Source organism: Phascolarctos cinereus, unplaced genomic scaffold, assembly GCF_003287225.1.
Source record: "Phascolarctos cinereus isolate Bilbo 61053 unplaced genomic scaffold, phaCin_HiC Scaffold_4;HRSCAF=312, whole genome shotgun sequence".
Classification (NCBI taxonomy): Eukaryota; Metazoa; Chordata; class Mammalia; order Diprotodontia; family Phascolarctidae; genus Phascolarctos; species Phascolarctos cinereus.
The window spans coordinates 13,701,131-13,718,135 of record NW_027555847.1 but is presented as its reverse complement, the minus strand read 5'-3'; the positions used below and the strand labels follow the sequence as shown (position 1 = coordinate 13,718,135).

General features: G+C 44.1%; 1 protein-coding gene across 6 annotated transcripts in view; it reads left to right on the top strand.

Annotated features, from left to right (window-relative positions):
- Positions 1-17,005, top strand: part of ERC2 (ELKS/RAB6-interacting/CAST family member 2) — a 1,023,879-nt gene that overhangs the window by 289,863 nt on the left and 717,011 nt on the right. For all 6 annotated transcript variants that reach the window (XM_020970639.2, XM_078152062.1, XM_078152065.1 and 3 more), the window contains one exon: positions 665-832. In XM_020970639.2, the coding sequence (XP_020826298.1) occupies positions 665-832 (168 nt within the window). The remainder of the gene's footprint in view (positions 1-664; positions 833-17,005) is intronic.

The window sequence follows — 17,005 nt, the reverse complement described above, 5'->3', positions numbered from 1 at the left end:
CTGGAGCAGGCTCAGCTTACCTCTAAGGGCTTGGCTCCTTCCAGTGATGAGAAGCTCACTCATTTGTGAGTCCATCATAAGCCCAATTGGCATGCTTGCCTGGGAGTTTGTAGGTCTGAGTTGGAATCCTTCTTTAGTTCTTGTGATCTCTCTGACACCATGAAAGTCACTTTACTTTTCCGAAGTGGGGAATACTATAAATGAATAAGGTATTTGCTGTCTGATGACTGCACTCACAGCAAACACCAGATTAGTCAAGTGGCCATTTATTCACAGAGTCATAGATTTTGTCAGGCAGGACCAGCAATTTCGAATGTCTGAAAAGGAGGCTGCTCAGGCAAGTTAAATGACTTACCCAAGGTCACCCAGGTATTAAGAACTGAGAGTCTACACTCAGGCTCTCTGCCAAGGGTTTGGATATAAAGAGGCAGTTTCTGGGGTGCCCTGGGAGGGAGGAGGAATTTGGAGGCTCCCCTGGGGCAGGAGGCTAGTTCTGTGAGTGAGTAGAGGGCTCCCCCGTCTGCGCCCTCTGCCTGGCAGCCCCCACGGTGAAAGGAGCCCTCCCTAGAGCTGCTATGACCTGCCTGGCCTAGGGAAGGAAGGGATCAGGGCCCTCTGGACTGCATCGCTTCCTGCCTCTGACACGAGCATTTTGTTGTTTCAGGTGGATCAGTTGAAACAGGAATTCTCCAAGAAGGAATCGGAACTTCTCGCCTTACAGACCAAGCTGGAAACCCTCAGCAACCAGAATTCGGATTGCAAACAGCATATTGAGGTGCTCAAAGAATCTCTAACCGCCAAAGAGCAGCGGGCGGCCATCCTGCAGACAGAGGTAAGGGCGTCATCCTGCAGCGGCCGGGTGGGTTGGGCTGCGCCTGGCCCGGCACTCACCTGGGGCTTCTGGTGGGCATCTCGTCATCAGCACCATGAAACGTCAAGAGGCAGCGTTGGGGAGGGAAAAGGGCCGCGGCTCTCTGGTCTGAGGACTTGGGTTCAAATCTCGCTTCTGTCACACCTACCTGGATAGAGCATTGGAACTGGAGCCAGAAAGACTTGAATTCAAATCCTGCCTTGGACACGCGCTAACTGGATGACCTTGGGCAAATCACTTCACCTCTACCTCAGTTTCCTCATTTGTAAAATGGGGATAATAATAGCACCTGCCTCCTAGGGTCATTGTGAGGGTCAAATGGGGGAAATCTATATGTGCACGTATATATGGGTACATGTACACATACATAAATATAATTTTACAGTCTTTAAAATGCTGTATAAATAGCTATTATCATTATTGTAGCTGCTTTGGTCATGGTTGTTGTTGTTAAGCCAGCAGACCTCACTGGGCCTCAGTTTCCTGAGCTGTCCAGCGAGGAGGCTGGACTCTACATCCTCAGGGATCCTTGCGTTTCTAAAGCGGAGATTCCTTCATCCCCCGTGCCTATGGGGAGAGGCGGCTTTGTGTAGTGAAGGCGGTGTTGGCCTTGGAGTCAGGAGGACCTGAGTAGGAATCCTGCCTCGGACTCTTGCTGACTTCATGACCGAGCTCGCTGAGTCTGTTTTCTCCTCTCTGAAGTGGACATAGTCATGCCTGCGGGGCACACTTCAGGTGGTGGTTGCACAGCTTAATGCGATCATGTCCATGAAGTGCTTTACAAGCCGTAAGGCACCATGGAAATGTCAGCTCTGATTCCATGGGAAGAAGCGGTGTTGCCTAATGGGTAGTGAATCAGCCTTGGAGATGCAAGGACCTGGATTCCTGTCTTGCCTCTGCTACCGGCTGACTGTGCAGCCCTGGGGGAATCGGCGAATCTCCTAACTTCTTCGGTCAAGAGCGGTTCTCCGAGACTTCTTCGGGTCAAGAGCGGTTCTCCAAGACCGTGGCTCACAGCCCAGTGGACAGTGTGAGCTCTTACAGATCCATAGAGGTAGAGGCATGATGGTCCCCAGGGATCATCGGGCAAACCCTCTGATTCTAACAGATGGAGAAACTGAGTCTAAGGCGGAGGGTAAGTCACTTACCCCAGGTCCCATGATTGCTAAGTGTCAGAGGCAAATTCATAAATGTTTTACTGGACTTGGAGTCAGAAAGAAGCATGTTCAAATCCTGCCTCTGATTCTTATTAGCAGCATGACTTAACCTCTCTGGGCCACAGTTTCCTCATTTGTAAAACAAGGGGGTCAGGCCAAATGGCCTCTCAGCCCAAGATCCTCTTCCTGGAAAGCCAGGGCTCTCTCCACTGTTTAATGCTGTGAGTTTCCATACTTGTATTTCCCCAGGTGTTTAAAAACACAGGTGTGGACCAGAGGCAGCACCCCTGGGCACATTTCTGGGGGCTTTTCCCCATTTCCCAGGACACATTCTTTGCTTCTTTAGTGTTGGGCTTTGTTCTGCACTGGAGAGGAAGGGGTGGCCATGTGGGTGTTTCTCATGGGCTCCGTGATCTGGGGTGGAGCCCATCACCTGCCCCTGGAAGAAAGCCCGTGTGCAGCTTACCATCATACCTTGGGGTTCTGTGTGACAAAAGGACAATGCCAACGAGTCACTGGTGTGAAATGAAGGCAGTAACCATGCAGGGAGCTGTCTGCTTCACTTGTCATCAAAGGTCAGCATCATCTTCCCCCACCCCAGGGGTGGGGTGGCTATTGGCATCAGGATTCGGGGGTTTGGGGGGTGGGAGGGAGGCCTCGCTTTGGGGACCTGCCTTGTGCTGCTTCACCTTAGCTTTCCTAGAATACAGTCCAAGCTCTTTAGATTGGTATTAATGGCAAAGATCTGCACAGGTCCGCCTCTCTGTCCCCCTCTCTTCTCAGTGAACTCCAGGGGCTTTCCAGTTCCTCTGGTATCAAGTAGAAACTCCTGTGCTTGACATTCAAAGCCCTTTCCCATCTGGCCAGTCTTCTTCCAAGTGGCTTAGGAGACCTCGAAGGTGCCATCTTGCTCTAAATCCTGTGAATGCTCATATGTAATAAGTGCGGGGATCTGTGCCTTAAGCTCATTGATCAATATGGGGAACCAATATTTAGCCACCCTCCTGCTCTGAAAATAAAGAGGATTCTGGGCAATTTAAACCTCTTAGTACAAAATATTCACTTTGCCTCAACAGCCTACAAATGGTGAGATTTTTCTCTCCCATTTCTCTGCCTTGTCTTTTATCTGGACACCTAATACTCCATTTCATTTTTCTTCCCTTTTTAAGATGAGAAATTATGGATCGACTAGAAATTTTAAGGGGATGCCCTTCTGATGGCCAGAGGGGCACCCAGGCCATCCACTCCCCTGAATGGGCTGGGATTTCTGAGCATTCGATGCAGCGTGAGAGGGGTGAAGCTAGGCCTGGGTGGCTGGTGATGTCCCAGGGACCACATTCCCCTTCCATCTCAGGCTCCTTCTTGGCTGAATCCTGAGGCTGTCATGCCTCTGAATTTGGGTGGAGCAGAAGTAAAGGGGTGCATGGAGGGGAGAGGGAACAGAGGAGGACCCACCAAGGAATGCCAGTCAGCCCAGCACATATTAAGCATCTACTATTTCCTGGTTGCTGTGCTGGGCAGTTCCTGCCCTGGAGGAGCTTCTATCCTAATGGAGGTTATATGTTAAGTAGATAGCTTAGACTATTATTACATTATGCACCTCACTAGATAAACTTCCGTTCTCAATCCAGCTGGTCAAGATCCTGGAGGGAGTGATGAGAAAGTCATTCTGAAGCGTGAGTTGGGAGCCAGACTGTGCAGGGCTTAGAAAGCTAGGACGTATAGGGAGGCTGCGGCAGCCTCATGTCCAACCCCCTCGTCCACCGCGTCTTGCCTCCTGGGGACAGGAGACAGGAAGCCATCTTGTAAGAACATTGTTCTGGTGGGAAGGGGCCACTTCAAGATTCGAGCCCTGGTTCCTTGACCACTGAGCAGTGCTCATGCCTCCGCCTTCATTCCTTCTTCATTCAATGCCTTTCCATCATTTCTCCACCATTCTCTGTGTCCAATCTGGCTTTTCTTTATCTGGCATGAAAATTCTCCACAAATACAAAGCTGCTTCTGGGACCTGCAGCCCTCCTTGCAGTGGGTGAGAAGGAAAGGCCCGTTGGAGCCTCAGAAGCATGATGGAGAATGTGTCCCTCATTTTAAAGCCATTTTTGATGATAGAGCCGAGTGTGGCTCACATTCAGGATGAACAGACCTTTAGAAATTGCATTTGGATGGGAGGCCCTGCTCTTGGTACATAGCAAGTGCTTCACAAACCCTTGCTCATTCACTTCTCCATCACAGTAGTTTTTCCAAATCCCTTCCGTGGTTGCATTTGGCTGCCCCGCTCCTTCCCCCTCTGGCTCTCTTGGGGCCATGTTTGAGACTGGCTGTGTTCTAACTAATCAATTCTAAACTACGGGCAGAGTGCAGTGGAAGGACTACCAGATTTAGAGACAAAAGACTCGGATTCCAGTCCAGCTTGGTCTCTCGCCTTCTTTGTGACCTTGGGTTTGTCATTTCCCTCTGGGTCTCCTTTATCTCTTCTGTAAAGTAAGGCATCTTGAGCTGCTTGATCATCAGTCAGCCAGCATGCATCTATTAAGCACCTACTAGGCGCTGTGCTAGGGCTGGGGATACAGAGACAAAAACGGAATGAGGGCTCTTGGCGGGGGAGATAACACGTGCATGTGCAAGAATGGACGTTGCTTTTGCAAAGTAACATAATCTGGGGGCCGGGAAGTCACCAGCAGTTGGTGATATTAGGAAAGGCTTCCCAGAGGAAGTGGTACCTGAACCAAGCTTTGAGGCAAACTAGGGATTCTAAGAGGTTGGGGGGGGCACTGTGGGCATGCGGCACAGCCTGGGCAAAGGTGTGGAGTCTGGAGAAGGAGGGTCAGCCAGAAGAGCCCCAGTGGCTGGATTCTAGAATGTTTGATGGGAGTGAAGTGAACAAATCTGTGGAGGGAGGGTGGGGGGCGGATTAAAAAGGGCCTTGACTGGCAGAGGAGTCAGTGTCTCATTCTTGAGGCTGGAGGAGTTTGTTGGATAAGGTGGTGACGGGGTTAGATCTCAGGAAAATCACTTTGGCAGCTGTGTGGAGTCTGAGCTGGAGCAGGCTGGGAGACTGAGGCAGTCAGCATGGTCCAGGCAAGAGGCAAACCTGCCCTGGGGGGGAGGGGGAGGAGAGGGGAGGGACCCCTTGAGGTCACAGAAAAGTAGAAAAGTCTATCGCTGATGGTTTGGACCATGTCTGCCTGCTCCCTCCACCCCATCCACAACATGCAATTCTCATAATCACAGACCCAAGCAAAATGGCTCTTTAGATCAAGAAAGCAGCCGTCTCGAACTCAGAGAGCGACCCTCTTCATTTCTGCTGCTTTGAAGGCATCGCATGGGAGCATGATGACTTTATCATCTGGAAAAACCTTGGGAGCTTGCTTTCTTTCTTTCTTTCTTTCTTTCTTTCTTTCTTTCTTTCTTTCTTTCTCTCTTTCTCTCTTTCTCTCTTTCTTTCTCTCTTTCTTCTTCCTTCCTTCCTTCCTTCCTTCCTTCCTTCCTTCCTTCCTTCCTTCCTTCCTTCCTTCCTTCCTTCCTTCCTTCCTTCCTTCCTTCTTTTCTTCCTTTCCTTCTCTCTTTCTCTCTCTCTGTCTTTCTCACTCTGTCTGTCTGTCTCTCTCTGTCCCTCTCTCTTTTTCTTTCATCTCTCTGTAAAAGGAAATGGAGAAAGTTGCCTAATGATGCCCATCTCTGACAGGAAGCAATTTAAGGTGGAATTAGTGGTAATTGTCCAATCCTGAGTAAAGGGCTCTTGGCAGTGGGGCAGGCTAAGGGGATGGTTTTCCTTTTATTTTTTTTTTCTCTGAGAAGCAGAAGGAAACAAGAACTTGCAGGCTCACCAGGAGCTGGGGCATAAAGAGATGCGGGCCTTGTATCCCTAGAGAAAAAGATCCAGATTCAGATGGAAATGAGGGGCCCCTCATGTATCCCAGGAAGTACTTACAACACTAGCTTCTGGAGACCTAAGGACTGAGTAATTTCTTCTCCTCTTCTTGCCCAGGGAGAAAAGAGCTCTTTCCATGGCAATAAAGGGGAAAAAAGCAACAACTACAACAGAAAAAAGCTTTGCTCCCTTTTTTGTCTTCTTCTGGAAAGGCGAGCTGCCAGCAGACTTTGGGTACCTTTTTATAACATGTCATAGGCAGAGCTTTCCGTTGCAGGCTTTTGCCTACTGGGGAATTTGCCTTGGGTGGGTGGTGGTAATAGGGGGTGGAGTGAGGCCTGGGGAGCGCTGGCTGGATCTGGTTTCACGGCACTGGGGTTTGGTTACGGGTCTCGTTTGTTTTAGCTTGTACACATGCCCAGACGCTATTTGACATGTGAGTCGTAAATCAATAGAATCATGATTATGCACATACAAAGATACCGCACAGTGCATAACATAATATTTTGTTTTTTAAAAATAGCTTCAAAGGCCTCGAAGGCCAGGATCCTGATTTTCCTATTCCCCTTCATGTTTCTTGCTTCCCAACTTGCATATTTCAACTTACACAATGGTAATTCAACAGACATCAGAGAAGGTGGCCTAGTCATGACACAAGAGGGATGGACAACCAGTTGCTAGCCTGTTCTTGGTGGCCACACAATGTCAGTGGCTCTGGAAGAAAACCACCAACATTTAGCGAAAAACGAGGGCCAGGAGTTGCACAGGAATAAAAACAACACAGATGCATTGCCAGCTATACCATTAGAGAGAGCAACTAACTTATACATTCCAAAATACACAACATTCCTTCATTGACCATTAAAGATGAGCTGGCTGTGTCATGAGAGCTGGGTACAGCTGATGGACAGCTCATGCCTTCATTGGTATCACTCCAGCATCAAGAGTTTTAGAGAAGGCCTATGGTATGTTAGGTAGACCCCTTGTTAAACATTTATGGGAAAACATGGATGAAATACGCATAGGAGAGAATGCATCTGTGGTGATCTATGCCATAAGAGAGATTGCCCAACATGTATATCTCAGTGGATGCTACATTCATTCAGGAGCGACAGCAATCACAATAGTTTTATGAATTTCAAAGGGCACTTGCTGGCACTCTCATCACAGAGACAGAAGATGAGGAGGGTGTCGAGTATTGATAATGTTCTACGTCAGTGATGTCTTGGGAGGTGGGACCTTCTTGAGTTCACCCAACCTTAGGCTGTACTTGTCTCAATCCAGCTCCTGTGTTCTGGCCAAAGACCTGTATAGCTTTGCTTTGATATTTGGTGAGGGGGTGGGGGGATGTTATTTGGCTTCAGAATTGAGTCCACAGCATTTCACATGCATTCCTTATTTTTTTAATGTCACAGAATGCCACCGAGAAATGTAGCTCATTGGGGAATGGGGCTCTTTCACTTTTGTTCTTAGCCTGATGTCAGGGAAAGTTGGATTTATTTTATTTTTTGTCCTTTTCTTCCACATTTATATGAATTTCCAAACTCCTGAGCATAAGAGAAGTATTATTCTTGGAAGAATATTCAATATTTTTTTGGAAGATGCATTGCATAAAAGGAACACTTAACACCCACTCCTATGGTTATGAAACATTAGCTGTTCTTTGATATTCATTTCTTTATTTTTAAACTTTATTGTAGCTTAGGGACAGAAGGTGCTAAGGATCACAATTGTTTGGCTGTCTATAAACATTGTTGTGCTGTTGTTATAATCAGAACGTGAGAACATTGTCCTGTCAGCAGTGAGGACACAGTACTGGAGGAATAGCAGCTCATCAGTATTGAGAGTTTTGCTCTAAAGGAATTGAGAAGCCTTCAGGAAGGTGCCCCTAACAGGGAGAATAGCTAGCAGGTGAAACAGCATATGCAATGATTACAACATTGAAAGGGGAAAAAGCACTTGGAAAATGTAAGAACTCTGTGCATTCAGTGCCCAGCCAGGGCTCCAAAGGACTGTGGATGAAGCATGTTTCCACCTCCTGCCCAACATGTATATCTCAGTGGATGCTACATTCATTCGGTAGTGACAGCAATCACAATAGTTTTATGAATTTCAAAGGGCAAGAGATGGGGGGACTTCACAGGAGAAAGAAGATGGACATTTTTGGACATGGCCAATGTGGGAATTAGTTTTATCAATTCTGCTTTTTTGTTACCAGGCAGGATTTCCCCCACCCCTTTTTTTTTTGGAAGGGGGGAGAAGGGGAACTAGTGATAGTAATACCTCCCACCCCCCCTGACGATGGGAAAAAAAGAATAGAGCATCATTGAAGGAATGCACAAAAGAGAGGAGAAAGAAGTTGGAGGGAGAGACATACAAGCAGGACAGCTTTGAAACTGCCATGTTGAATTTCTTATATACCTTTCACAAAGAAGCAAACAGGACATAGTGGAGATTCAGGGCTTCTTATGCAATCCTCTTCTGTTCTTTGCTTGTGGAAACATGGGTGTTCGTTGATGTTTTTGAGTTTCAGAATAACAAAAAAATTGAAAACAATTAAATTGTCCCAAGTTCTGTCAGGGGAGGCATGCACGGGAGTCGATGGAGACAATTTCCTGGTGCATTTAAAGCCCTGAGGAAGGACCACTTCATTGGAGACTTGGTTATTTAACATTGCCAGAAAAGTGTTGGGAAAGACGGCTGAGGATTAACAAATGAAGAAAGCCAAATGCTTCTAGATTATTCAGAGCTTTCTCACAGGAATACTTCTTAAAGAAGACAGCCGAAAAGAGTAGAGTGTGGTGATCATGGAACAACATGGAACCGACTGCTTTCTGCTAGGAAATGATGAGTTTCTGGTGTGGGAGGGTTTGGGTACCGACTCTCTGTGTGCGGTTGGTACACTGACGAGTTAGAGAAAAGGGCAAAATCCATACCAAATGAGAATAAAGACTGAAAATTCAAAGGTATTGCATTCAACTGAAAGTTACTTACGGAGGCAGTTGGTGGCACAGTGGATGGAATGCTGGACCTGGACTAAGGAAGATTTGAGTTCAAATCTAGCCTCAGACAAGCTTCCAAGCTGTGTGAGCCTGGGAAATTCACTTAACCTCTGTTTGCCTCAGTTTCCTTACTTGTAAAATGAGCATAATAGTAGCACCTACCTCCCAGGGTTGTTGTGAGGATTAAATGAGATAATGTTTGTAAAGTGCTTAGCATGGTGCCTGGCACGTAGTAGGCACTTAATAAACGTTTCTCCTCCTCCTCTTCTTCTTCCTCCTTCTTTCTTTCCCTTCTCCCCCAACCTGATAATACCATTGACAGTAGAAGTTTAATTGATCTAAAGCAATCAGCGCAGTGAGGGGGCCAAAGAGCTCAGAAATCATTTCAACCTGCAAACAACAATCAGCGATACATGGCGTGACAGCCCGTGGAAAGGCTGTTTTAGAATGGGAAGTCATTTGTAAGGCATTATGGGGAGATGATAATGGAAGCTTATGAGTGATATCATCTCATAAAAAAGAGGTGATGAAGAAACAAAGGGGAAAACTCAGCTACAACGATCTTGGCACAAGACTCAGGGAGTCGTGGGTGAGCTTCTTCAGAGGACATGGTGTGTTCTTTTGGTATCCTAAGCACTTAACTTAGCACAGAGCTTGGCACACAGTAATTGCTTGATAAAGGTCTCTTTTTTCATTCATTCATTCAAGAACCATGAAGGTTGAGATTGGTGGATGAGTTGGGACTCAGAGCTGGAGAGTGATGTGGACTTACAGTGATGAGAACACAGAGCCATTTGAGTTTTCAAATATGAGTATCTTAGGGAAGGATACAGTTATTAAGATTTTAAAACTCTTGTTATAACAACACCCCCACCTGAAATTTTTCTTATAATCAATTAGCAGACAAACCAATGTGTGTTGGTTATGTGATTGTCCTGTAAGATACATCATGGGCTTGAATTCCTAACCCAGCACCATTTTGTTAGCTCAGACTTTCCTGGTATAGCATTCGGGATCACTTATGACAAGGTGAAGATTGAACTTAATATCTTAATGACCTTTGACAAAACTAAACATGTCAAACAAAATGTTAACGTCTAAGGGAATGTTTACCTTCCTGAGAGAGCAAACTTTTCAAGCATTGCTCAAATACCTATTTATCTCTGTGTAATCACCGTGTACACAGAGGCCAGCCCTGTGGGCTAATGCTTTGATGTGAAAGGCTTTGATTAAAACAGACCTACTTAAGACAGTGTGGCCCAGTGGAAAATGCTATATTTGGTGTCAGAGGACTAGAGGCCTCAGTTTCCTTATTTACAAAATGAAAAGTTTGGGCTACAGCAAGAGTTTTTAACCTTATTTTTGGTCTCATGGACCCCTTTTGCAGTCTGGTGAAGCTTATGGACCCCTTCTCAGAATGAAGTTTTAAATGCATAAAATAAAACAACATGATTATAAAGGAGAGCAATTATATTGAAATATTGTTATTAGTTTTTTTAAACCAGGTTCATAGAACTGAGGTTAAGAATTCATGGTTTAGATGGTCCCCGAGTCCCTTCCATTCCTAAATCCAAGGTTCTTTAGCTGATAGCATTATTTTCCCTACATGTACAGGAAATGACTTCCATCTATAGTCAGACTCTTCACTCTTTCAGACAAATCTCTTTCCACTCCATTGGTCTGAAATGAGGTAGGATATTCATCACTAATAATAACCCCTGGAATACAGAGCCCCTGAAGGTTTGAAGTGTCATTTACAAATGACAAAATGGTGGCTTGGAAAGGTGAAGGGGTTGGCTTGAGGTCACCCAGCTGGGATGCATCAGGGCTCTCTGACTCTTAAGTCTAGCCCTCCATCTCCCTCCAAGACTTGGCCTTCCATTCTGATTCTCATTGATCCTGTCTTTCTGCTGACCATCTGACCTCCTCTTCAGACAGTGAGTGAAACTTAGTATGCATGAGCCAGGCACTGTGCTGAGAGCTGGGGAAACAATACAAAAGCAGAGACAGTTCCTGCCATCAAGGAGCTTACCTTCTACTGGAGGAGACAAAAATGGAAGCCTTGACTTATTCCGAAGCGCTTTTCTAAAACAACAACAATGATAACAACAACTGGCATTTCTATAACTTAGCTTTAACTTTTACAAACCATTACATCTGTCTTCTCACTTGGTTCTCACGACCCCATAGTTACTGGCTGTCATTATCCCTAGTTTACAGATGAGAGAACTGAGATGGAGCGGATAAGTGAGTCACCCAGGGTCACACCACTAGTGACCATCTGAGATGGGATTCGAATTCAGGTGTTGCAGACTTCAGGTCTGACTTTATCTCCTATGCCATCTAGCACCCCAAGAGATAGTCAATTTAGCTCATCTATTTCCATATATATGTACATATATGAATATGTATAGGGGAACATATTTCTACATCAATGTATAGGGAATGGGATTTTATCAGTAAAAGAAATGCTTGAATGAGAAAACTGCCACTACCAAGGCAGATGCCCACAATACACATGAGGGTGCATATACATGCGCATGTAAACATACACATGTGTTTATGCATATACAGACATGTAAATACATGAAAGCATATATAGAAAAATCCATAGTATAAACATGCACGTGTGCATGTGTATATATATGTGCACACATACATATATGTGTATATACATAAATATGTGTATATTTATAGATAAATACCTATACATATGTACACACATGCACACATATATACATGTTTGGGGCTCTGATTTTCGTTTGAAGGAAACTCCTGGTATGGAAACTTTCTGCACCGATTCAGATAAGCAATTTGTCTTTAACTTAGAGGCTCAGAGAATTTCTTGGGTGCTTGCAACAAGCGGTGACTTAACTTGCCCAGGGTCACCCAGTACTGTCAGAGGCTGGATTTGAAGTCAGGCCTTACTGACTTGGGGCTAGCTCTCTGGACACTACACCACCCTGCCTAGCCTAAGTATGACTTTACGATTTACAAAAAGGACTTCCCCCCAACAATCCTGCATGTGAGGGGTAATGTCCCCTTTGGACAGGTCCTTAGAGGCTGGAATGATTGGCTCAAGATAGAGGGAAAACTGGAATGATAGCATTTGTCCTGCCCCTCCTCCCAAGGGTTAAACTGTAGTCACTTCCTAAATTTGAAAGCAGGGGGAGCTTCCCCAGGGTGAGTTCGGTGGCCACCCTGATCTGACTGAGTCAACCGTGACTCAGTGGAGTCCCCCCATGAGAAGGCAGACCAGTTCTGCCAGCGTCCGGGATGAGTCAAGACGTTGGAGGCTCGGCCTGCCAAAGTGTTCTCTGAGTGGGCTCAGAGTGAGCCTGATTTGCCTCTTTTTCTGTGTCTCCATTCCAATCGCTCCTTGGCCCCTTTCTCTTGGAGAGCTTCAACTCTTGGGAATAAAGTTTGGCGAGAAAAGGAGGAAAGAGCTTGTGAACCGTGATGCTGGAATTTCTGGGGAGGGGAGGGATCCGGGCTAGTTCTGGACCTCACACCTACAGCACTGACCTTTTTGGTGCCCCAGGCAGACGAAAAGGCCTTTCCTGCTTGGAGCTAGAAATTGGTGTTTATCATATGATGTAAGTCAGTGTATTTTAAATTAAAATATGGATTTTTATTGAACCTCTTAGGATTGTTTATGGAACAGCAATAATGGTCTTACATATTTCTTTGCATGTTGTCTCCCTCATTAGATTTTAAGCTCCTTGAGGGCAGGGACTACCCTTTGCCTCTTTTTATATCTCCAGGCTTGACACAGTGCCTGGTACTTAATAAATGTTTATTGAAGTGGTCCAGAGGATATTGTGCTGTGCTCAGGACCACCTAAGTTCAAATACTGCCCCAGATATGTTCTGGTATTCCATTCATCCATCTATAAAATGAGGATAATGGTGTGTCTACATAGCATGATCATTATGAGGGTCCATTGAAATAATGTTTATGAGTGAATGAATAAAAAAATTAAATGCTATGTTCCCCATACTATTCTACACATTGAGATACAAATACAAAATTGAGAAAACACACATAGGAAGAATAAGAGTTGATAACTGGGAAGGGTTTGGGGGTGGTAGGGTGCGTGTCTGGCAGAATGGCTTGAAAATGGTTGCGCAGTGATATGGTGAACCAAGTGGTAGGTAATTGCTTACCAATCAGAGCCCAGGCTTGGAATGATGGGAATTTGGGTTCAGGTGGGAAGAGGCTGAGGAGGAAGCTAGAGTATTGGCGACATGGCTTGGGGATGCCTTGGGAATGTTTATAAAGTGTTTTACACATCTTCAAAGCCCTCATTTCTCCCTCCATCTCCTCCCTCTCCTTCCTCCTTTCTCTCTCTCTTCCCCCCAATCTGGATCTATTATTTAATCAATTTAGGAAATCCTGGTATGGAAATGTTTTTCACCCATACATATTAGCAATTCATCTACAACTTTGAGTCTTAGTAAGTTTATGGGACATTGAGAAGTGGCAGAGAGAAGACTTGAATCCAGGTCTTTCTGATGCCAAGGCTCACCCTCTCTCTCCAACACTGCATCTTCTAAGCATTATACAAATGCCCACTGTTATCATTTATTTAATCTTCAAAGTACAAAATTAGCTTACAATAACTCTGAGATAAATAGGCTTAGTTGTGTCTGGCTGGAGCCCTTGATGGAAAGAAAGTACCTTTAAAAAGGATTTGTTATTTGTTTGTGATAACAGCAATATAATGATCTAACAAATAAGTCCAGAACCATTTTAGACTTGATGAATCTACTTATAAGCCCATGTCAGAATTCTTGTTAATGTTGTAAAAGATGAGACAAGATGAATTTAAAGGGTGGGCAAATACTCACCTAGCTGATGGGCAACCATTTTAATCTTTCTCTCTTTTTAAGTTTTAATGCGCTTCTTTTTGACATGGTGAGACCTCATTATGTTTGAGTGATAATTCTCATTTGAAAGAAAAAAGGACCAAAGTTATCTGAGTCATAGCTCCTGTGGTGGTCATGATTGGGTGGTCTGCAGAGTTCTTTATCATTGACAGGAAAAATGTTTGGGACCACATTTATTGTGGAGTTCACCTCCGCCAGGGCAAGCATTTGAGGGTGGTTTCTGTTTTCCATTTTGAGGGTCTATCTGATGACAGTGTCAAACTATGCAAACATTTTTCTTCATTAATGTATAAGTATTTATTTACTTTCTCTCTTATTAGTGATGTGAAAACCTGAGGGTTAGATAAAAATAAGCCAAGATCAGGCTGTGGGAGCTCAGAACACTAAAAATATCTCTGGATCCAAGAAGAGAAAACGATGAGGCTTTCTGAGCTTAAGCAATTTAGGGAACTCCTGGTACGGAGTACTTGGTTTGGTAAATCTTTGGCATTAGATAGAAACTTTGAAAATGTGACTTTGTGCTATGATTTTTATGAGAAGGTAGTCCGGTCCAGGTGTATGTAGTCTGGGTTCCCACTCAATCATGGTTCTCCTGAAAGCTACCACCAACCAGGTTCATGGTTTGCTTTGAGTCAGCATTCACCTCAAAGCCATAGCTCACGAGCCCCCACCAGCGTTCTTTTTTTTTTTTTTAAACCAGACCAACAAGAGGACATATAGATCAAAGTAAAGGACATCAGATTGAATAACATAGCTAAATGGATAACAAAGAAAATTCCCCCTTCTCCAGTATCCCCAGGGTTATGGAGATGACCATTTAACAAAAGGGTAGAGAAGGGGGCTTCCAAACCTTGCACTGAAGACATCTGGCAGTTGATAATGTCTGTGATATGGTGTGTAACCGATTTCTGCATCATTAGGGAATCAGACAGGTAGCTTCAAACCCCAAATTGATTGATAGATAGTTCAGGGATAAATTGCATTTTTAAAGGATTTAGACAATACCTTATTTAGTACTCAGTGTAAAATTGCTTGTGATTGCATAAACACAGGTGTGCATTGTGGATTGTAATGAACTGTGAAATAGGTAGATGGCTAAAAGGAAATTCTATAAATTGTGAGCACTGTTCTGTCAGCATGCTAACTGGATTAGGAAAATTCATTGTCCAGAGTGTAACTGAATGCGAGTGTGATGCATGTATAAGAATTAGGACTGAAGAGCCAATAAAATGGAGGAAGAAAGGTGAGGCTGGGAGATGTTTTTTTCTGTGGCTTTCCCCCCAAAATGAATGCTAGGGCAGAAAGACTCTCCAATGTGAATGAGTGTTCAGAGGACTGCCAAGAAGGAATAAATATGAGCAGACAGCAGAGAATTTATGGGGTAAAACCACAAACACCTTATTTTCCATTGTCCTAAAATAATCCTATTTTACAGGGCTCTTTTGTAAGTAATTCTGCTTTCAATTTGGTATTGTTTCTACAGTTGAAATCTCATTATAACCAGTCTCATTACAACAACAATTGTTTTTTAACCAGAATATTTCCAAGTCTGAGGCAATGCTGCTGACTTTTTTTTCCTTTTGAGCAATAGTTGAGATAATCAGATTCCTGTGTATCAGAAGAATTTGAATAGTTCCTTAGAGTCTATTGTCCTGTGGTATTTAACCTGTGCCGAACAATATCTAATTCTAGACACTGAATTTCGTTTAGCTCACATACGAAATTAAAGCATGAACGGGGTCCTATGTTATTCTCTGTACAGTGTTGAATTCCCATCCTGCCTTTGTTCTCTTTGAGGGACAAAGTTGGATTATTAGCCCTTTTTCTTGGTTTTGGGTCCACATGAAAAAAGCACGGCCTGGGACACTCTAGACTTTGTTGAGAATTGGCAAAATCCAATTAGACAATTATCAATGAGGAAATCCAAATCCAGGTTTAAACCTGATACACTGGCTAATAGTTTAGGGGGAAGCCAGGCATTCAGATCATGTCTGTGGGAAGCTGATTTGCCATTTTTTTTTTAAAAGAGAAGACAGAATTTAAGAGGAGAGAAATCCTGAAAACCTCTCACCGACCCCAAAGACCCATTCTTTCATTTTTCTGTATTTTAAGGAATGTAGGATTTATTAACTACTTCCATTCATAATTTTTTTGGCCCTCTCTCCCACTTATGGGTGAGAGTTTGATCCATCTAGTGACCTTGTGGTTGTATTCTTCTGACACTCGAGATAACTTTGTAACACTTGCTATTATTCCATTATTCTAATTATGAGAAAACCACAAGTAATGAGGGTTTGGGCTTAGATGTATGAAGGGTAGACAGAAGAAGCTGTACTGAATATAGAGAGAATATAGTTGTAGTAGATTCAATGCCAGACTTGGAGTCAGGAAGACTAGTGTCCCCTCCCTGACACCTACTGGTTGTATGTTCATGGGTCAATCAAATGAGTTTAATTTTTGCAAAGCACTTGGCACAGTGCCTGACACATAGTAGGGCTTCATAAATGCTTATTCCCTTACCTTATTCCTTCCTTTCCCAATTACCTCCTTTCTCTGAGCCTCCGTTTCATTATCTGTAAAATGGGGATAATCACATCCATGATACCTACTTCACATGTTTGGAATGAGGCTTTAATGAGAAAAAAATTTTTTTTAAAGAAAAAGTCCATGAAAACCTTAAAGGCTTACATAAATGCAACTTGTTATTTTTAATGAGAGTCAATGTAGCCTACTGGAGAGAGACCTGGCCTAGGAGTCAGGAAGAACCTGGTTCAACTCCTATTTCTGCCACATCCCATCCTCACTGTGTGTCTGTGGGTCTCTCCCTCAGTGTTCCAGGCATTCCTCTTTGCCTGTAAATTTCAGAGGAGTTGCTCATCTGTATCAATCAGTCAATGTCAGTAAACATTCATTAAGAACCTACTATGTGCCAGGCTCTCTGCTCAGTGCTATATCAGTGGAGGGCATTTCCATACAAGGAGTTTTCCATGCTAGTGGAATCACCTGTCTGCACCAAATATTCTTATATATTGTTGTACACTCATCCTGTCTGACTCATTCAGAAAGATGTCATACCAGATTGGGTTGTAAGGATTCTACAAATATATGACAGCATGGATTCGTCTCAGGTTTTTACTACCAACCATTACCCGCTCATACTTTCTGATGTTTCATATCTACAAAGTACTTTCCTATTCCCCGTGTCTTGTCCATTC